This window comes from Pelophylax lessonae (assembly GCF_965119305.1).
Source record: "Pelophylax lessonae genome assembly, chromosome: 9".
NCBI classification, from domain to species: Eukaryota; Metazoa; Chordata; class Amphibia; order Anura; family Ranidae; genus Pelophylax; species Pelophylax lessonae.
The window spans coordinates 240224618-240246989 of NC_138776.1; the positions used below are offsets into that span (position 1 = coordinate 240224618).

At 45.1% G+C, this 22372-nt stretch overlaps 1 protein-coding gene across 1 annotated transcript in view; it reads left to right on the forward strand.

The window, feature by feature from the left end:
* The window catches only part of TCIRG1 (T cell immune regulator 1, ATPase H+ transporting V0 subunit a3), an 85736-nt gene extending 65259 nt beyond the window's left edge, over positions 1-20477 (forward strand). Inside the window, exons 17-20 of the mRNA XM_082269235.1 lie at positions 788-892; positions 7231-7348; positions 12597-12768; positions 20296-20477. Coding sequence (XP_082125361.1) covers positions 788-892; positions 7231-7348; positions 12597-12768; positions 20296-20371 — 471 coding nt within the window. The 3' untranslated portion in view covers positions 20372-20477. The remainder of the gene's footprint in view (positions 1-787; positions 893-7230; positions 7349-12596; positions 12769-20295) is intronic.
* The last annotated feature ends 1895 nt before the right edge of the window (positions 20478-22372 follow it).

Genomic DNA, 22372 nt, shown 5'->3' on the forward strand with positions numbered 1-22372 from the left:
GGCCAGACCAAATGACTTTGAGGGCCGCATACGGCCCCGGGCCTTAGGTTCCCCACCCCTGGTTTATGTGGACAGCTTTACCCCGGATGCCTGCATACTTAGATGTGCCTCTTTTATCCATCAACCATGTAAGTTGCTAAATGTTGTACCTTCATTAAATGTAACCATATTGCTACACTTTGAGGCGTCTCTCTTCTCTTTTATACTCTGTAGCTCCTGCTGGATTTTGCTTCTACTTCTCTTGTGGAGGTGCCATTTGTACCATTTTATGGTTGCACAACCTATCACATTGCTATAATCTTTTTATATGGACTATAAACTGAAGGACTTATGAATAAATGGTTGTGGAATGAATCATCTGAGTTTCCATTATTCCTTTTGGGGAAATTGCTTTGATATACGAGTGCTTTGGATTACAAGAATGTTTCTGGAACGAGTTATGCTCGCAATCCAAGGTTTTACTGTACATTCAAATTTATCCCAGACTAGAACCACCTTGCATGCTGACCAGGGACAAACTAGATCTAAAACCACCAAAACTGTTTTAGGGGTTTGTCTTTTTTCATAGTGGTGTACCAAATAAATAATATATTTTTTGAAGTGAATGGCCAGGCAACAAGTGCTCTTTACTCTTATTTATTGAAATTTTGTGGCTATTGATTATGATGTCTAATGTCTTATGGTTTTGGATAACTTTCACATGCCAGTGCTGCTAAATGTGGCCTGGGAATCTAGGTATTAATGACCTTTTTGGTTATAAAAAGGTTTATTTTCTTTGTTTTTTCAGGGCGTAATAAATAATAGTGAGAGGAGTGGTTTACTGGCAGATGAAGAAAACCACTCTGAGCCCCCAGAACATGGGGAGAAAGGCAACCATGACGAAGAAGAAGAGGTAAGTATTGCTAATGGCGTTCAAAACTGTTGTCACAATGGGTAATAGATTGGGAGGAGGATTTGGAAAGTATTTAAAGTAGAACTCCAGTCTGCAGCAATCTATGTTTTTGCAATAATACCACCTATGTTTTGCAGCTTTTTCTCCTTATTTCAACATTTAAATTAAAGTGGAAGGAAAGCATATCGTTGAGTTTGTTCAACCGTTGGGATGAACTGTAAAAAAATTGATTCCTGCATCCACAGAAGCAATGTAAATGCAGGAATCGTCCTCGCTGCGGAGACTCCCCGCCAGAGAGGGCTACACATGGATCTAAATTTGGCCACTTTCTGCAGAACTTTTATATGTGTTTGCCCAGCTTAAAATATAACTAAAGGCAAAACTTTTTTTTTTTTTTTTCTCCTGTTTGGATACAGTGGAGAGAGATTGGAACCCCTGTCAGTTTTGTGTCTGTGCCCCCATTTAACCACTTAAGCCCCGGAGGATTTGGCTGCTAAACGACCAGGGGGTATTTTGCGATTCGGCACTGCGTGACTTTAACGGACAATTGCGCGGTCGTGCGACGCTGTACCTAAACGAATTTGGCGTCCTTTTTTTCCCACAAACAGAGCTTTCTTTTGGCGGTATTTGATCACCTGTGCGATTTTTTTGATCACGCGCTATAAACAAAAAAAGAGCGTCAATTTTGCAAAAATAGCAATATTTTTCCCTTTTTTTTTTTTATATGAAATTCCCCCCAAAAAAAATGTAAAAATCAAAATTTTTTAACATTTTCGGCCAATTTGTTTTATGCTACCTATGTTTGGTAAAAAAAAATCGCAAAAAGCGTATTTTGATTGGCTTGCGCAAAAGTTATTGCGTTTACTGACTAAGGGAAAGATTTTTGTCATTTTTGTTGTTTTTTTTTTTTTAACGCGTAATGGCGGCGATCTGCGATTTTTTTTTTTTTTTTTTTTTTTTTTTTTTTTTGCGGTACTGCGACATTGCGGCGGACAGATCGGACCCTTGACTGACATTTTTGACACTTTTGGGGTTACCAGTGACATTTCTACAGTAATCAGTGCTATATATATGCACTGTTACTGTAAAAATACACTGGTAGTGAAGGGGTTAACTTTATTTGAGAGGGAGGGGCTGTGTGTGTCCCTAGGGGCGTGATTCTAACTGTGATTGGCTGTGGCTTCAGCTGTATGCAGAGTGATCAACGGATCTACATAGTAGATCCATATGATCAGCTCTCATACAGAGGGGAGAATGACAGGTGGCTTGTTTACACAAGCTGCCTGACTTTCTCCCTCTCCCCCGCCGATCGCAGAGTGGCCCGCGGACATCGGGTCCGCCGGTCACACGCGCTGGGGGGTCCGTGACCACGTGGGAGCGCGCCTCCGGCGGCGCGCGCTCGCTCCCTAGACCCTCACAAGCTAGTGACGTAGCCCTACGTCACTTTGCCTGTGAGGGGCTGACCGCCGACGTAGATCGGCGTGCGGCGGTCGGCAAGTGGTTAAGGATATTCACCTTCTCCATTTGTCCCGTTTACCATGATCATTGAAAGTGAAAGGAAATCCCAAATCTTGGGTTGTCCCCAGGAAAGTAATGGAGGGGAAATCTTCCAATGGGGACACTAGTTCTGGTAAACTAGGTGTCCTTTAATTTGCAGGGATTTCCTCTCACTTCCTGTTTGGCTATGGGACAGGAAGTGAAGGGAAATCTCCGCAATGGAACACAGAGGGCAAAAAAAAAATCTTACCGGGGTTATAACCCTCCCTTGCTCTATCCAAAATGGGGGGAAAAAAAAGTTATGCCTATAGTTCTACTTTAGCTCTAACTATTCTTAAAAATGTCCCCTCGTCTTACTTATCCTGGCTACCCTGTAAAAAAAAAAAAAAAAAATCTTTGTACTTAATATTTTTAATTAAGCTCCGGTCTGATCTCGTAATCCTGCAGCTTTTGAGCAAGGGAGTGCTTGACAACAGCTGTGAATTCTGGGAGCTGTGACATTGCCCATAGGCTCCCATGGCCCAGTGTTGTTGGTGCTCCTCTCCTCTGCAGCAGCCCATCACTGATACAGGGGAGCCAGAGTTGCAGGTTAACTGGATATAAAAAGTCTACACACCCCTGTTAAAATGTCAGATTTCTGTGATATATAAAAAAAATGAGACTAAGCTAAATAATTTCAGAACTTTTTCCATCTTTATTGTGACCTATAAACTGTACAACTCAGTGGAACAACAAACTGAAATCTTTTAGGTGGAGGGAGGTAAAAATAAACTAAAATATATGGTTGCATAAATGTGCACACCCTTAAACTAATACTTTGTTGAAGCACCTTTTGATTTTATTACATTATTAGGAGTCTATCAGCATGGCACATCTTGACTTGGCAATATTTGCCCACTCGTCATTGCAAAAACACTCCAAATCTCTGATTGTGAGGACATCTCCTGTGCACAGCCCTCCTCAGAACATCCCACAGATTTTCAATCTGATTTAGGTCTGGCCAATTCCAAAACTTTAGGGCTCTTTCACACGGGCGATCCGATCAGATCCGCCTGTCAGTTTTTTAGGCGGATCTGATCGAATCCTCCATGCAGCTCTATGGGGCAGCGGGTGTCAGCGGAGACACCTCCGCTGACACCCGCTGCCATCCGCATCCGATCCTGTCCGTGAAATCTGGACGGATGGAAACTCTATTTTTCCATCCGTTCAGTAATCGGAGCGGATCTGATGAGAGCAGACAAGCGGTCCGCTCTCATCCGATCCCCCATAGAGGGCAGCGGGGGCTGAGACACCTCCCTCTCCGCTCTGCAAGCGGAGACGGAGCTGTCACCCGCCCGGCTCAGCGGGGATCGCGGATCGATCCCCGCTGAGCAACACGGATCCGCCTACGGAGCGGACCGTGTGAAAGAGCCCTTAATCTACTTCTGGTGATCCTATTCCTTTGTTGATTTGGATGTATGCTTTGGGTCGTTATCGTGCTGAAAGATGAAGTTCTTCATGTTCAGCTTTCTAGCAGAAGCCTGAAGGTTTGTGTCAGTATTACTGGTATTTGGAACTGTTAATAATTCCCTCTACCCAGTGGCATATCATCCATGTGTGCAGAGTGTTCACTGCACACGGGCCCTCTGTGACCCACCCTGCACACATCGATGGTCCCTTGGTTTGAAGCCAGAGCGCCGGGGGGGGACAGCTGTGAGCACTGATCTCCCGGCATGGCTTTTCAGATGACAGCGCCTTCTCCTCTCCCTCCCGCGGCTGTCAGCTGAAAAGCCATGCCAGTAGATCGGTGCTCACAGCTGTCCCTCCCGCCGCACCGATCCCCTGTTGTTCCCTGTGTCCTCCGGCCTCCTGTCCTCCTCCTCCTCCGCCCCCCTGTGCCCCTCAGGCCCCATGTGCTCATCCTCTGCCCCCTCTGTGTCCTCCTCTTCCGGCCGCCCCTCTGTCCCCCTATCCTCCTCCCCCGCAGCCGGCTTCCCTCCTCTCCCGCTGGCTGGAGGAACTGTCAGGATGGAGAGCAGAGGAAGGGGAGGTAAATGACACAGTGAGTGATCGCTACTGAATGCTGTTAACTGAGCAACTGTGTTTTACTCTGCTTTCGTTTATGAATGAACGAGAGCCTCTGTCTCCTGTTCATTCATGTTCAATGCTGAGAAATGGACTGGGGAATCTCTGTCCTCAGTCCCTTTCTCTGTCTCAAAGGGGAGATGTCAGGGGTCTGTTTAGACCCCTAATATCTCACCAAAGCCCACCAACAGGACTGATGGAAAAAAAATGTAAAATATTAAAAAATAAAATTGTAAAAAAATAAAATTGTAAACCTAAAAAATAAAATAAAAAACTACTGAAACCACCCCGCCCTACCATTCACTGTACACCGCCCCAAGCATTATGAAAAAAATTAAAAATAAATACATAAAAGTAAACAACTACTGACACCGCCCACTGCCCCATAACCCCCCCCCCCCTGCCCTCCCCAGAAGCACTGTGAAAAAAATATTCAAAAATTATTTAAAAAAAAAAAGTATAAAAAGCCAAATAGTAAAAAAATAATAGATAATAAAATAATAAAGACAAAAAAACATTGACACTGTCCACATCATCCACTGCCCTACTGACACCATCCATTAGCCCCCAAAAAACATTTTGAAAAAAGGAAAAAACTATACTGTAAAAAAAATGAAGAAATAATGACACCATCCACTGCCCTACTGATACCATCCTGTACATGCTACCCACTCCTCACCTGCACACCCCTCTCCCTAAACATACTACCCACCACCATACACTACATACTCCTCTCCCTGAACATACTTCCACCGCCATACGCTCCTCTCCTGTACATACTACCCACATCCATACACTCCACACCCCTCGCCTGCACATGCTACCCACCTCTATACACTCCACACCCCTCTCTCCCTAAACATACTACCCACCGCCATACACCCCATACTCTCCATTAGACCAGAACACATTTTCCCACATGCTTTTGGGAGACTTCAGGTGTGTTTTTGCAAAATTTAGCCAGGCTTGGATGTTTTTCTTCTTAGGAAAAGGCTTCTGTCTTGCCACTCTCCCCCATAGCCCAGACATATGAACAACACGGGAGATTGTTGTCACATGTACCAGACAGCCAGATATTCCTGCAGCTACTTTAATGTTGCTGTAGACCTTTTGGCAGCCTCCCTGGACAGTTTTCTTTTCGTCTTTTTATCAATTTTGGGGTGATGTCCAGTTCTTGGTAATGTCACTGTTGTGCCATATTTTCTCCACTTGATGATTACTGTCTTCACTGTGTTCCATGGTATAGGTAATGCCTTGGAAATTTTGTACCCTTCTCCTGACTGATACTTTTTAACAATGAGATCGGTCTGATTCTTTGGAAGCTCTGTGCGGACCATGGCTTTTGCTGAAGGATGCAACTAATAAAATGTCAGGAAAGACCTACTAGAACAGCTGAACTTTATTTGGGGTTAATCAGAGGCACTTTAAATGATGGCAGGTGTGTACTGACTCCTATTTAACAGGAGTTTGAATGTGATTGCTTAATTCTGAACACAGCTACATCCCCAGTTATAAGATGATGTGCACACTTATGCAAACCCATTATTTCAGTTTGTTTTTTAAATGATTTGTACAGTTTGTAGGTCACATTAAAGGTGGAAAAAGTTTGGAAGTTATTTATCTTTGTCTTATTTTTACATCACAGAAACCTAACATTTTAACAGGGATGTGTAGACTTTTTATATCCACTGTATGTACATGGGTCTTTTCTATACAGGGTGGCTGAGAGGAGAGGGAACATTTTTAAGAATATTTCGAGTTTGGCTTTCCTTCCACTTTTACTAGAGGTTTTTTAAAAGCACGCTTGAACTGAAAAGCACAACACACAGTACACAACAGCATAAAGTACGCTGTCAAAAGCAGAGGAGGTTGTGTAGTGTGCATCCAGATGAAACTGGCTCTATGGAAGTTGTGTGCACCACATAGAACACTGCAGCAGTGTAGCAAACTCTATAGCCCAGGGAAATAGCTATGGCGGTCAGCAGGTCTGGTGGGAGGATGGGTGTCGTACGGTCAGGTGTCCAGCCAAGTGTTCCTGCTGCTATGCCCTTCAATGATACACATTGGGAAGAGGGACACAGAAGACACACATTGGGAAGAGGGACACAGAAGACACACATTGGGAAGAGGGACACAGAAGACACACATTGGGAAGAGGGACACAGAAGACACACGTTGGGAAGAGGGACACAGAAGACACACGTTGGGAAGAGGGACACAGAAGACACACGTTGGGAAGAGGGACACAGAAGACACACGTTGGGAAGAGGGACACAGAAGACACACGTTGGGAAGAGGGACACTGAAGACACACGTTGGGAAGAGGGACACAGAAGACACACGTTGGGAAGAGGGACACAGAAGACACACGTTGGGAAGAGGGACACAGAAGACACACGTTGGGAAGAGGGACACAGAAGACACACGTTGGGAAGAGGGACACAGAAGACACACGTTGGGAAGAGGGACACAGAAGACACACGTTGGGAAGAGGGACACAGAAGACACACGTTGGGAAGAGGGACACAGAAGACACACGTTGGGAAGAGGACACAGAAGACACACATTGGGAAGAGGGAGAAAACTGAAGACACACATTGGGAAGAGGGAGAAAACTGAAGAGCTGCACGGTTTTTCACGAAGTGCCTGAGGCAGAGGTAAATGGGACAGAATAGAGGTGAGGCTGTAGATGCATTTTCGGAAATGGGGGCCAGAGATATGGGGCGTCTTAAGGAACCTTTGTTTAAAATAACAGATCTGTTTCTTCCTTATTACAGTTTGATGCCTCCGAGGTATTCCTGCACCAAATGATTCATACCATAGAGTACTGTCTGGGCTGCATCTCTAATACAGCATCCTATCTCCGACTGTGGGCGCTGAGTCTGGCTCATGCACGTAAGTATATAAATATATATTTCCTAAACACCCATAATGTTTCCTTTCCTTTCAAGCACAATTCTGGGCATTTTTTAAAATACTGGGCCTCCAAGCAAAGTAAAAAATCAAAAGCTGTTCTGGCTGCAAAACACCTTTTTTAATCAGGAGTGGTCCACGCAATTCTTCCATTCCTCTACAAGATGTCCTGCAAACACCTGCTGGCACCCTTCATTCAATGTATGCTGGGAGCGGCTCTCTGCATCTCCGAGGATTTGTCCATCACTGAAGATTAGAAGAAGATGATGACCCCGTGTGTCACATGACTGGCCAGCAGACTTTGGAAAAAGCGTGGCGGAGCCTATGAGAGGGGGCACCTGTGGGGGCTAGAAACTCGGACTACTCTACTCCCCTAGGGACCGTTGGCACAAAGAGGATTAAAGACTACCCATGCCTCCGTGTGATTGATTCACTCCTACTACCACCATTTGACTGTCAGTAACGAAGCAGATGGAGTTGACTGGGTGTTGCCAGGAGTACTAGAGGTAGTCTGAATGGAGAAATACTGGATGCCACTTAAGAGCATAAATGGAGTAATTATAGGTGACAAAGTGATCAATTGTGTCATTTAAAGTGAAACTGAAGTCAAAATTAGAGATGCAGCGAAAATTTAGATGTACAAAACCTATTGGCCGAAAATTGTGTTTTCGGCATTTTGCTAAGAAAGACAAATGTGCCGAAAATGACACTGAAAACGCACTGGCTTTTACCATGATTTTGCTGCGCTTATAGTGTGTTTTTCAAAGGTCATGTGACTCAAAAACTGCATCAAAAACGTAATACGGGTGCGTTCTTGATGCATTTTCAATGCATTTCAGTAGGGAGGTGCGGTTTTGGTATGGTGAAGACATGAACAGAATTTAAAGGGATGCATTTTTATTGAGCTTTTCTTGTGCTAAAGGTGCCGATAATGGCTGACAATAAATTCATATTCATTTAAATTCATGATATTAATGAAAAAGTTAAATATAGTACAATTTTATATAAAAAATATATTTTTTTAAAAACTGTCCTTTTCGGTTTTTGGCCAAGTGCATTCTGCATTTTTGCTTTCAGCACTAAAATTAAGGTTTGCTATGTGTATAAAGAACCGAATTATAAATTTTAAATAATTTTTAAAGTGACATTTTAATCAAAAAAGGAAAAACAAGCCAAACAGACAGGGTTTTTAATGCAGAGGAGACAATGAGGGTTGATTTACTAAAACTGGAGTGTGTAAAATCTGGTGCAGCTCTGAATAGAAACCAATCCTCTTCCAGGTTTTTTTTTTTGTCAAAGCTTAATTGAACAAGCTGAAGCTAGAAGCTGATTGGTTTCTTTCCAGAGCTGCACCGGATTTTGCACTCTCTAGTTTTAGTAAATCAACCCCAATGTCTCTTCCATATTAACCACTTAAGCCCCGGAAGATTTTACCCCCTTCCTGACCAGGGGGTATTTTGCGATTCGGCGCTGCGTGACTTTAACGGACAATTGCGCGGTCGTGCGACGTTGTACCTAAACAAATTTGGCGTCCTTTTTTTCCCCACAAACAGAGCTTTCTTTTGGTAGTATTTGATCACCTGTGCGATTTTTTTTTTTGATCACGCGCTATAAACAAAAAAAGAGCGTCAATTTTGCAAAAATAGCAATATTTTTCACATTTTTTTTATATGAAATTTCCCCAAAAAAAAATGTAAAAATCAAAATTTTTTAACATTTTCAGCCAATTTGTTTTATGCTACCTATGTTTGGTAAAAAAAAACGCAAAAAGCGTATTTTGATTGGTTTGCGCAAAAGTTATCGCGTTTACTAACAAAGGGAAAGATTTTTGTCATTTTTGTTGTTTTTTTTTTTTTTAACGCGTAATGGCGGCGATCTGCGATTTTTTTTTTTTTTTTTTTTTTTTTTTTTTTTTTTTTTTTTTTTTTTCTTTGCGGTACTGCGACATTGCGGCGGACAGATCGGACCCTTGACTGACATTTGTGACACTTTTGGGGTTACCAGTGACATTTCTACAGTAATCAGTGCTATACATATGCACTGTTACTGTAAAAATACACTGGTAGTGAAGGGGTTAACTTTATTTGGGAGGGAGGGGCTGTGTGTGTCCCTAGGGGCGTGCTTTCTACTGTGATTGGCTGTGGCTTGAGCTGTAAGGACACTGATCAACGGATCTACATACTAGATCCGTGTGATCAGTGTCTTTACAGCGAGGAGAATGACAGGTGGCTGGTTTACACAAGCTGCCTGACATTCTCCCTCTCCCCCGCCGTCGCCGAGTGACCGGCGGACATCGGGTCCGCTGGTCACACGCGCGGGGGGGTCCGTGACCACGCGGGAGCGGGAGCGCGCCTCCGGCGGCGCGCGCTCACTCCCTAGACCCTCACAAGCTAGTGACGTAGCCCTACGTCACTTTGCCTGTGAGGGGCTGACTGCCGACGTAGATCGGCGTTAGGCAGTCGGCAAGTGGTTAAAGCAGAGTTCCACCCAAAAGCGGAACGTCCACTCATTTGTTCCCCCCCCCCCCCCATCCGTTGCCACATTTTGAACCCTTCAGGGGGGGACCGGTAACTGTTTTTGACAGGTACCCTTCCCCACTTCCGGCGCCATCCCTTGGAAGTTTGGCCCCCTCCTCCTCCCCCCACCGCCGAGCCGATAGGGATGCGCAGCGCGCTTCACGCATGCGCAGTTGGGACCCGCCCGTGAAGCCGCAAGACTTCACTGCCGGTTTCCCTTACCGGCAATGGCGGCGGCAGCACCCGACAGCCAATGGAAACATCGGTTGCGGTGCCGACATCGCTGGACTCCAGGACAGGTAAATGTCCTAATATTAAAAGTCAGCAGCTACAGTATGTGTACAGTATGTGTAGCTGCTGACTTTTTTATATTTTGGAGGGGGGGGGGGGTGGAACTCCGTTTAAAGTCTCTTAACTGTCTGCATGCCCTGTACACTGAGGTGCGCATGCACATCTCGGTGTACAACTGCGGCACTGCCAAGATGATTGAACCCCCACACATGCACTGCAGTGATGTCATCTCGGCCTGGCCAGTGAAAATGGACGAAGATTAGTGGTCAAAGATCCATACTTAGAAGCTGATTGGCCAAAGATGTCAGCAGCCAGTGGGGAATTCTGGAGTCACCAACGTTCTGGAGAGAAGGTGAGTATAGTTCCACTTTAATAATGTAAAGGCAGAAGGTTTTTTTTATCCTAATTCTTTCTATGCATTAGGATAAAAATCCTTCTGTGTGTGGCAGCCGCCTCAGCCCCCCCTAATACTTATCTGAGCCCCATCTCTATCCAGCGATGTCCATGAGTCCCTTGGCCATCCGAACTCTCCCTTCTGATTGGCTGAGACACAGCAGTGGCACCATTGTCTCCTGCTGCTGTCAATTAGGCAAGAGAGGAGGCGGGGGCCGAACGGCAGCTATATGTTTGAATGGACACACGGAGCTGCAGCTCATCTCGGGTGCCCCCATAGCAAGCTGCTTGCTGTGGGGGCACTCGACAGGAGGGAGGGGCCAAGAGCAGCGAAGAGGGACCCGAGAAGAGGAGGATCCAGGCTGCCCTGTGCAAAACCACTGCACAGGGGAGGTAAGTATAACATGTTTGTTGTTTAATAAAAAAAAAAACCATGAGATTTTACAATAACTTTAAATGATATTAGAAATATTAATTGTGCGGTACTTTTTTTGTTTTATATTACTCCTAAAAATAGTAGTGTACTTTATGTGAGTGTTCCTATGGACATCTGTGCCTACAACCTCGTAACTGTATCTGCAGTGTGAGATCTCAGGCACTGCAGATTGCTGGTCTAGAATAAAGTGTATTTGGTGATGGCAGGACTGTCCATCTTGCTGGAGGTTCTGATATGAACATGCAAAGTCCTGCCTCTACTGAGATTGCCGTTCCCATACAAAAACAGTGCAGGACAAGACATTGGTAAGTCAACAATGGCAAAAGATCTACCGCAGAGATACTACAGGCAATGTTGGTGACTATTTCTTACTAGTCCCTCTGCCTGCCTTTTTTGAGCACTGCCCTCACAATTCAGTTCAATTTAGTGCTGATTGTGCATAAGCATTTGTAGCACCCTCCTAGATAGGTGCTAGGTTAAAAGCATTGTTATGCTCCATCTGCTTATCAGGGGGCCTGATCTTTTAGTTTTGCCTGTTGTATGTGTCCAGGTGTGATTCACTGGGTCTGAGGGAGTGTCCCCACTGTATTCAATAGGGGAGCCTGTTGGACAGTGGAGGAAACCCAGCCAGTGACACATAGGCTTTTGTGACAGTCCCAGTGGGAGGGCACCACTGCAATGCATCCTGGGATTGCTCATAAAAGCCAAGGGCACATGTGACAGGGCATCTTTGGCGGGAAGCAGAGTCCCAGGAGGAGGGTGATGGCTGTCTCTCCTCCTGCGGTCTGAGGAAGGTGGTCACAGGCAGTCGGCCTAGTGAGCCAGATGTGGAGCTGAGCCTTGAGGATCCTAGAAAGCTGACGATGGAGCTGCTGGCGGAGTCACCTGGGAAAAATAGTGTCCATGAGTACCAGGGGGTCTGCCCAGGAAGGAGGACCACTCCAGTGAAGTCAGAGGACAGAAGGTCAGCTCACACAGTATGCAAGAGTAAAGGGGGTGCCAAGTAGAACCCTGAAGAGTAGGGGTAAAGGGGATGCCAAGCGGGGCCCTGAAGACACAGTTTGCTTAGTAACTACTTCACTTCAGTGGAAAGGTGAAGCAGCGGCCTTGCTGCACTCAGCATAGTTAGAAGTCCTAAAATTGTGCATAGTTCATCCAGTTGGAGTATCCCACTCATCCCTTCTCCTATCCAAGTTCTACAATAAAACAACAAAAACCAAATCCCCTGGACTGTTTCCTGACTGAGCCAAACACTTAAAGTACCTTGAATTATTAAGTTGTTGCTAAACCAGGAGAATCCACATCAAGCAGCTCCCACGGGAGTAGTGCTACACATTGATATCAATTACTTTTAGCTGGAGGTCTCTGCTCTAAAGTTTAGCAGTAGTTCTTGGATTTTCTACATTTTTTTCTGCATTTGAGAGCCTTTATGAAGAGAACCAGAGACAACTGTGCATTATGTAGCAGTGAAAGTATTTATTTGCTGTACACTTTTCCTATCAGTAACATGTGCACTACCAATGATCGATGGCCTCTAAGCTACAAAACTCAGCTGAATTCGCCTGATCCTACTTCTTTTTCTTTATCCCTACAGAACTGTCTGAAGTCTTGTGGCAGATGGTCATGCACAATGGTTTAAACCACAGCACTCGTGTGTGGAGTATTGCTATTGTGCCTGTTTTCGCATTTTTCGCGGTGCTGTCAGTGGCTATTCTGCTCGTCATGGAGGGTCTCTCTGCCTTTTTACATGCCCTCCGTCTGCACTGGTAAGTACAAAGTTACCTTTGATTAGTAAACTTGTCTTTCCTTGAATTAGAAAATGGCTCTTAATAGTGGTGCAGCGAAATTTCAGCCGAAAATGGGCCTATCCCATTTCGGCCGAAAACGGGTCATATATGCCGAAAATTAATGGCCACCGCAGCAGCAGCTTCCACTTTAACTTATATGGTGCGGGCTGGCCGCGGCCGGCTCCCGAGACCCGCCGTTTGTACCTCCTCGCCCGCCCTGTGCTAAACTGGTTGCTAGAATCGCCAGCCAACTGGCGTCTAGCAACCAGTGATGTCACGGTTCCGAGAGAAAATCGAGGCCAAGAAGAGGACCCAGCATGCAGAGCGGAGGATAATCTTCCTCAGCGCCTATTATTGACTCTCTGGCTCCACCCACCTCCTCCCTCTATCTTCTACTGCACAGGTGTCGAACACAAGGCCCGTGGGCCGAATGCAGCCCCCCTGCCCATTTTTATATGGCCCTCGCCCCTCTCCTGCAGCTGCGGCACCCCCCTTGCCTCTGCCCCCACCTTGTCTCAGTAGTCAGCAGCAGAGCAGACAGAACTCATTTGCCAGATCCTATGCTTTTCTGTGCTGCTGTAAAAAGGCTCGTCTTTGCCCAACCCCCCTTCTAAGCAGTCTGCAGCAAAGAGGATGGCAAAACTCCTACAGATCCTGCACCTCGCTGTGCAGCCACAACACCACCTTGTCTCTTCCTCCCCTGGTCTCAGAATTCAGCAGACTCTGTAAGCTGACTCCAGCCCTCCTCTGGTCCTCCTCCAGACCTTGCACTTTCTTCTTCCCCGATCCACCCGCATCTTCCTTGCAGTAGCACAAGGTAAGGGGGTGCATTGTGATGTAAAGAAGGGTGGATGACCCTTGACTTATGATGGTGGGGGGGCTCTTGACATCTCATGTAAGGGGGGCGTGGGGGGGTTCTGGACATCTAATCCTACAGCTATAACGGGCCCTTTGAGGGCAACCATAATGCTGATGCGGCCCGCGGTGAAATTGAGTTTGACACCCCTGTTCTACTGTATGGCTGCTGCGGATACGAAGGACAGGAGCAGAACCAGAGTCAACCTGCTATCTGTGGGGAGCAGTGAGTGACAACATATTATGTGTTATGATATGCATCATTGTTTCCCTATACTTAGCTACCCCCTGGCACTATACCTGTATAATACAGCTATGGGACAGGTATATAGTGCCAGGAGCATCTATATACAGGCTGTAACTATTTTAAAATCATTTGGGAGAGAAAAGTCATTTTCGGTTTCCGGCCAAGGGCATCCTGAATTTTCGGTTTCTGTTTCGGTGCATCCCCTAGCTCTTAAGGCTTGGTTCACACTACTGTCATGCAACTTTGATGCAGTTTACAGTGCAACTTTGCATATTCTATAGGGCCAAGTCACACTGTAAATCGCACCACAGTATTGCTGGATACTTTTTCCAAAATCCCACTTTGCTGACAACAGGCAACACTGAAAACAAAGGGATTTCCCTTGTCATGTGACTTCATGAGACTTGGAGTTCCGCCTCCCAGGAAAAATATAAAAAATCGGCAGCTACAAATACCATAGCTGCTGACTTTTAAATATTAGAATGTACCTGTTCGGGGTTCCCGCGATGTCTGCACTCAAAGACTATTTTCATATTGGCTCTCGGGTGCTGCCGCCACCCATTCAGGGTAAGTGAACCCAGCAGTGAAGCCTTTTGGCTTCACAGCTGGTTCCCTACTGCGCATGCGTGAAGCGTGCTGCGTTTCTAATTGACCCGGGGCGGGGGAAGGAGGAAGGGGGCTGAACGCCACGGCGCTATCTCCTGGAAGTGGGAAAGGGTACCTGTCAAAAACAGGTACCCGTTCCCGCTCCCCCCTGAATGGTGCCAAATGTGGCACCAGAGGGGGGGAGGAAGCATATAAGCGGAAGTTCCATTTTTGGGTGGAACTCCGCTTTAAGTCACACTAGTGTGAACCGGGACTAAAAAACAAGTCCAATCAAAATAGATATTTAAATTGGATGGAAGCCCTAACAGAAAAAAAAATAGCTTGATAAAAACACTGGTTTCATAAACAATAGCAATTTTTCAAATAAAATGCTTGCTTTCAGCTTTTTCCACCCTTTGTTGAGTCTCAGCGCTGTCCCTTTTCTTTCTACATTCACTCCAGTGATGGCTGCTTGGCATTTCACAGGTTGGGTTTCCTGATGGTGACACTAATGTGTTTTGAAACAGCCACTTGTCATTCCTTTTGAAACCCATGTGACGGGGTACCAATGTAGGAAACGGGGACATTGGTGATCCTGCCATGAAGGTCCTTGCTCAGGCACTTACAATGTGCATATTGTGCGTTGAGGGGCACTGCATTGCTAAAATAAAAAAAAGGTCATTTTTGTTTTTTTGGCTGTTGACTTATGGAAGTAATGGGTGTTAATGCTCTGCAACAGAGCTCCTCAGCGTGAATCAGCTGTTGCTCCTTTCAGCTGCCATTTTAATGCGCTTTTTGCCATCTTTACTGCATTTTTATTAAGGAAAAAAAAGACAGTTGGTGTGGGTGACACTGGGTCAGAGAGCTCTTTATGCTGGATCTCTGAGAGAGAAAAAGAAAGTGACGAAAGAATCCAACATTAGATTCAACCTATCCGCATCCAAATGTTTATAGTCTGATGGAAATAATGCCATTCGCTTGTATTCCCTACTGATTCAATTTTGGGCTGGAGACCATGCTGGAAGGATTTGATCAGTTGCTAGTAATTATTAGGCGGCTCTGTGGGGAAGGAAGGGATCCCTTCCAGTGGGTTGAACCCTTAGGTGGATGGTGGTGATGGACTCCCTTGGGGTTTTGGGCTGCTACCTTTCAGGAATGACAATGTGGTTGTTTCAGGAAGAAGTAGCTGGGTGAGCAGAGAAGTGCCCCCGTTGTCCAGAAATTTGCAACTCTTGATGTAGGCTTAAAAACGCTTATTGAATTTGTAAACTTATTACCTGGACCATGTGTTTCAGGGGAAATGATCCCCCCCTTCTTCAGGGAGTTCTACAAGTAACTAAAAACTAAATAGATATAAATTAAAAATGTGTGCGTGAAAATATATATACAGTGGGTACGGAAAGTATTCAGACCCCCTTAAATTTTTCACTCTTTGTTATATTGCAGCCATTTGCTAAAATCATTTAAGTTCATTCTTCTTCCTCATGAATGTACACATAGCACCCCATACTGACAGAAAAACACAGAATTGTTGACATTGTTGCAGATTTATTAAAAAAGAAAAACTGAAATATCACATGGTCCTAAGTATTCAGACCCTTTGCTCAGTATTTAGTAGAAGCCCCCTTTTGATCTAATACAGCCAGGAGTCTTTTTGGGAAAGATGCAACAAGTCTTTCACACCTGGATTTGGGGATCCTCTGCCATTCCTCCTTGCAGATCCTCTCCAGTTCTGTCAGGTTGGATGGTAAACGTTGGTGGACAGCCATTTTTAGGTCTCTCCAGAGATGCTCAATTGGGTTTAAGTCAGGGCTCTGGCTGGGCCATTCAAGAACAGTCACGGAGTTGTTGTGAAGCCACTCCTTCGTTATTTTAGCTGTGTGCTTAGGGTCATTGTCTTGTTGGAAGGTAAACCTTCGGCCCAGTCTGAGGTCCAGAGCACTCTGGAGAAGGTTTTTGTCCAGGATATCCCTGTACTTGGCCGCATTCATCTTTCCCTCGATTGCAACCAGTCGTCCTTTCCCTGCAGCTGAAAAACACCCCCACAGCATGATGCTGCCACCACCATGCTTCACTGTTGGGACTGTATTGGACAGGTGATGAGCAGTGCCTGGTTTTCTCCACACATACCGCTTAGAATTAAGGCCAAAAAGTTCTATTTTGGTCTCATCAGACCAGAGAATCTTATTTCTCACCATCTTGGAGTCCTTCAGGTGTTTTTTTAGCAAACTCCATGCGGGCTTTCATGTGTCTTACACTGAGGAGAGGCTTCCGTCGGGCCACTCTGCCATAAAGCCCCGACTGGTGGAGGGCTGCAGTGATGGTTGACTTTCTACAACTTTCTCCCATCTCCTGACTGCATCTCTGGAGCTCAGCCACAGTGATCTTTGGATTCTTCTTTACCTCTCTCACCAAGGCTTTTCTTCCCCGATAGCTCAGTTTGGCCGGACGGCCAGCTCTAGGAAGGGTTCTGGTCGTCCCAAACGTCTTCCATTTGAGGATTATGGAGGCCACTGTGCTCTTAGGAACCTTAAGTGCAGCAGAAATCTTTTTGTAACCTTGGCCAGATCTGTGCCTTGCCACAATTCTGTCTCTGAGCTCTTCAGGCAGTTCCTTTGACCTCATGATTCTCATTTGCTCTGACATGCATTGTGATCTGGAAGGTCTTCTATAGACAGGTGTGTGGCTTTCCTAATCAAGTCCAATCAGTATAATCAAACACAGCTGGACTCAAATGAAGGTGTAGAACCATCTCAAGGATGATCAGAAGAAATGGAAAGCACCTGAGTTAAATATATGAGTGTCACAGCAAAGGGTCTGAATACTTAGGACCATGTGATATTTCAGTTTTTCTTTTTTAATAAATCTGCAACAATGTCAACAATTCTGTGTTTTTCTGTCAGTATGGGGAGCTATGTGTACATTCATGAGGAAGAAGAATGAACTTAAATGATTTTAGCAAATGGCTGCAATATAACAAAGAGTGAAAAATTTAAGGGGGTCTGAATACTTTCCGTACCCACTGTATATATGTGTATATATATATATATATATATATATATATATATATATATATATATATATATACACACATATATACTATATTGTCAGAACTGTCAGAAGTATTGGGACGCCTGCCTTTACACGCACATGAACTTTAAGGGCATCCCAGTCTTAGTCCGTAGGGTTCAATATTGAATGTGCCCACCCTTTGCTGCTATAACAGCTTCAACTCTTCTGAGAAGGCTGTCCACAAGGTTTAGGAGTGTGTCTATGGGAATGTTTGACTATTCTTCCAGAAGTGCATTTGTGAGGTCAGACACAGATGTTTGACTAGAAGGCCTGACTCAGTCTCTGCTCTAATTCATCCCAACGGTGATCTATCGGGATGAGGTCAGAACTCTTTGCAGCCCAGTCAAGTTCCTCCACCCCAGACTTGCTCATCCATGTCTTTATGGACCTTGTTTTGTGCATTGGTGTGCAGTCATGTTGAACCGGAAGGGGCCATCCCCAAACTGTTCCCACAAAGTTGGCAGCATGAAATTATCCAAAATGTCTTGGTATGCTGATGCCTTAACCACTTTACCACCGGAGGATTTTCCTGCTAAAAGACCAGGGGGTTTTTTGCGATTTTTTTTTTTTTTTTTTTTTTTTTTTTTTTTTTTTTTTTTTTTACTGCGTGACTTTAACGGACAATTGCGCGGTCGTGCGACGTTGTACCTAAACGAATTTCACGTCCTTTTTTTCCCACAAACAGAGCTTTCTTTTGGTGGTATTTGATCACCTGTGCGATTTTTTGATCACGCGCTATAAACAAAAAAAGAGCGTAATTTTTGCAAAAATAACAATATTTTTCACTTTTTTTTTATATGAAATTCCCCCCCAAAAAAATGTAAAAATCAAAATTTTTTTAACATTTTCGGCCAATTTGTTTTACGCTACCTATGTTTGGTAAAAAAAATTGCAAAAAGCGTATTTTGATTGGTTTGCGCAAAAGTTATTGCGTTTACTAACAAAGGGAAAGATTTTTGTCATTTTTGGTGGTTTTTTTTAAACGAGCAATGGCGGCGATCTGCGTTTTTTTTTTTTTTTTTTTTTTGCGGTACTGCGACATTGCGGCGGACAGATCGGACCCTTGACTGACATTTTTGACACTTTTGGGGGTACCAGTGACATTACTGCAGTAATCAGTGCTATATATATGCACTGTTACTGCAAAAATGACACTGGCAGGGAAGGGGTTAACTGTATTGGACAGGGAGGGGTTAAGTGTGTCCTAGGGGAGTGCTTCTAACTGTAGTGGGACATTGCTATTGGTGTAAAAACAAAGATCAATGGTTCTACATAGTAGAACCGTCTGATCTTCATTTTTACACAGGGAGAACTGACAGGCGGCTTGTTTACATAAGCCGCTCTGTCTTTCTCCCGCTGTACCGGCGGTCGTAGTGTGACCGGCGGACATCGGGTCCGCCAGTCACACTCCCGCACTCCTCCGTGAACGAGCCGAGGCGGGCGCGCGCTCGCCCGCTATTGGCTCTAGAAGGAGTGACAGGCGAGCGACGTAGACCTACGTCACTCTGCCTGGCCGGGGCCGACTGCCGCAGTAAATATACTGTGCGCAGTCGGCAAGTGGTTAAGAGTTCCCTTCACTGGAACTAAGGAGCCAAAAACATTCCTACACCATAATCCCCCCTCCATCAAATGATTTGGACCAGTGCACAAAGCGAGGTCCATAAAGACATGGATGAGCGAGTTTGGGGTGGAGGAACTTGACTGGCCTGCACAGAGTCCTGGCCTCAAACCCATAGAACACCTTTGAGATGAACTAGAGCGGAGACTGCGAGCCAGGCCTTCACTTCCAACATCAGTGCCTGACCTCACAAATGCGCTTCGTGTAAGAATGGTCAAACATTCCTATAGACACACTCCTATACCTTGTGGACAGCCTTCCCAGAAGAGTTAAAGCTGTTATAGCTGCAAAGGGTGGGCCAACACAATATTGTGTGTGAATGACGGGAGTCACTTTGGTTGGGGGGCCTGTGAAACCCAGCTTACCTTAGAGAGGTTGGGAAATCCCTGTCTCAGCTTCTTGGCCCCTCTTATGTGTAAGTTACCCTGTGTCTAATAGGGGCACAGGGTGGCCAAGAAATGATGGACTTAATGGACTTCATGTTTAGTGAAGAAACCGATGGAGGGCAGCAATGCTGCTCTTGGGCACATTGCTGGATCAAGTTCAGGCTCAGGTAAGTATTTAGGGGTTGCTGGGAGGAACTAATCTTGGAAGGTCTTTTTACCTTAATGCAGAGAATGCAATAAGATAAAAACCTTTAGCCCAGTGGTTTTTAACTTATGAGCTATAGGGGGCCCTCAGCCACTGACATCCGCAAATGGCCACACATAATGTTCAATATATGGAATGCTTGAGAGGACTGTCAGAGACTGCAGGCCTAATAGAGGAAATGAGGGTCAGAGACTGTGGACAGGATGCAGTGTTGGCTGGGGATATGCTGCAGAAGACCATACAAAATTGGGAACATGTTTCATGAGGCTAGTAGAGATCCGGGCTCTCAGGGCCATAGTCGGTGTTCCCACTACAGACTGCTGAGGTCCAAGGGCCACACATCAGACACCAAAGGGCCGCTACTTGGGCGCCAGGGCTTAAAACTTTACAACCACAAGGATGTAATAATAACCATAGAGCTGCATTAATTTATTTTATATCTGCCTGGAGTTCATCCTTTAGTTTCATGTTTTATCTGCATTTATTGGAAGCCATTTAAGATCTCAATAATTTATTTATCATTTTTTCTCCTCTGCAGGGTGGAGTTTCAGAATAAATTTTATACTGGCAGCGGATACAAGTTTACTCCTTTTTCCTTTGAGACGTTCTATTGATTTTAGAGCATCTTTTTTTTTTTTTTTTGGGGGTTTTTTACTAAAACTTCTAAGAGATCCAATGGGGAATGACGGTTGATGGACAAAAGTGTGTGTTCTTTGCATTGCAAAATAAATTCATTTTAAGCATTGGAAGCATATTGTCTTTATTTATAGAAGGAAGTTATAGCAATTCTGTTGCCAATGTGCATGGCAAAGCTGCGGGCATTGTCTTTACCATCTGCCATACTACCAGGATGTGTCCGATGCTTGTGTCTACTGCTGAAGTCTTGGGGTTCCATCTGCTGGCTGCAGTCCCTACAGCAATAAAGTCGCTACACAACGCAGAATTTTTTTATACTCAAGATATTGGTCCATTCTTAGAGGAAAACACCATCAATGCCCAGTTATGATTCTAGCCTACAGCTAAGGTATACACATACAATTTGTCTTGCATCCATTGACAGACACAGCTCTTCTGATTCTTGACCATAGGGTTTATAGCACCACCTACAGGAGCAGTACACTAGGCACAAAAAGAACATTGCACTGCCTACAGACAGTCGTAGCTGGTAAACCCCCTCTGCTAAAGGCAAGCCAGTTATTTCTGCCTAGTGTTTCTAGAGTAAGGACCTAGTTCCCTGCTGGGACCTGTGGTTCCATAACTCATAGCGTTTTTCCTTTTTTTTCCTGCGGAGATCTGGATTTAACAGCCGGGCTGGGCGATAGTCTGGATAATCTAGATCCAGTGGTCATCCCAGTCCGGCCACCAATCGCACCCAGACATGGTTTGTCTGCGACAGTCCGATCCTGGACCGGGGGCGGCCAGCAAATTTGTGCTATTATCTCATAATGTAAATTATCAGCCAATATCCTGACTGACTACATAAATGAAATGTACCCCATCAACAGATGCTGGAAACGGTGCCCGTTTTTTCGAGGGGGTGACAGGAATACTACCGGTTGTTGCTAGTGTCATGTAGTTGATGGATCTTTTCCCCTTATGAAGATGTTTCTATGCTTAAAGTAGTGTTCCAATTCCTGTAGCTGCTGACCGACTTTTAATATATAGATACTTACCTGTCCAGGGAGCCCGCAATGTCAGCACACCAGCCGATTTTCAGATTGGCTGCCACCACTGTTCGTTCAAAGGGAAACCTGGCAGTGAAGACCTGACAGTGAAGTCTTTCGGCTTTACAGCTGGTTCTCTACTGTGCATTCTAATTGGCTCAGGGGTGGGGGAAGGAGGAGAGGGGGCGAACTTCCGAGGGACGCATCAAAAACATGTACCCGTTCCCCCCCCCCCCCGAAAGGTGCCAAATGTGGCACCGGAGGGGGAGAGGAAGCAGATGAGCGGAAGTTCCACTTTTGGGTGGAACTCTGCTTTAACTATACAAAAACTGACAGTGCCAAAGATCCTTGGGTCCCTTTCACACGAGTAAACCCGATGTGACCATCCATTGGGTGGCAGATGCTAATGGACGTATCCGCTGACCACTGCCGACATCCGATCCTATCCGCTAAAAACAGATAGATGGGGATCTGTCCCCCCATCTATCTGGCAGTTCGGATCGAATGACCGTCAGATGGAAACAAACAAGCAGGCCGTTTCCATCTGACCACCCCATAGAAGAAAGTGAGCTGTGTCCGTGTCTGCTCTGCACAAGCGGAGCAGACATGGACCTGTCGTCCGCTAGCTCAGCGGACACATTTTCTGCCGAGCAGGCAGATCTGCCCATCTGAAAGGGGCCTTAGACCCAATATATGTGATAACTACCTTTGAGAAAAAGTATATAAATGAATTGTATTAATTTAAATATATAAATTAATATAAGTAATTTATATAAATTGCATAAGGATGTGGAACTCCCTTCCACAAGCAGTGGTATTAGCAGGGAGTGTTGAGCGTTTCAAAAAACTGTTAGATGGGCATCTTACCGATTGCAACATACAGGGAATGGGATTTATTATTGACTTAAACACACACACACATATGCACTGAACTGGATGGACTGGTGTCTT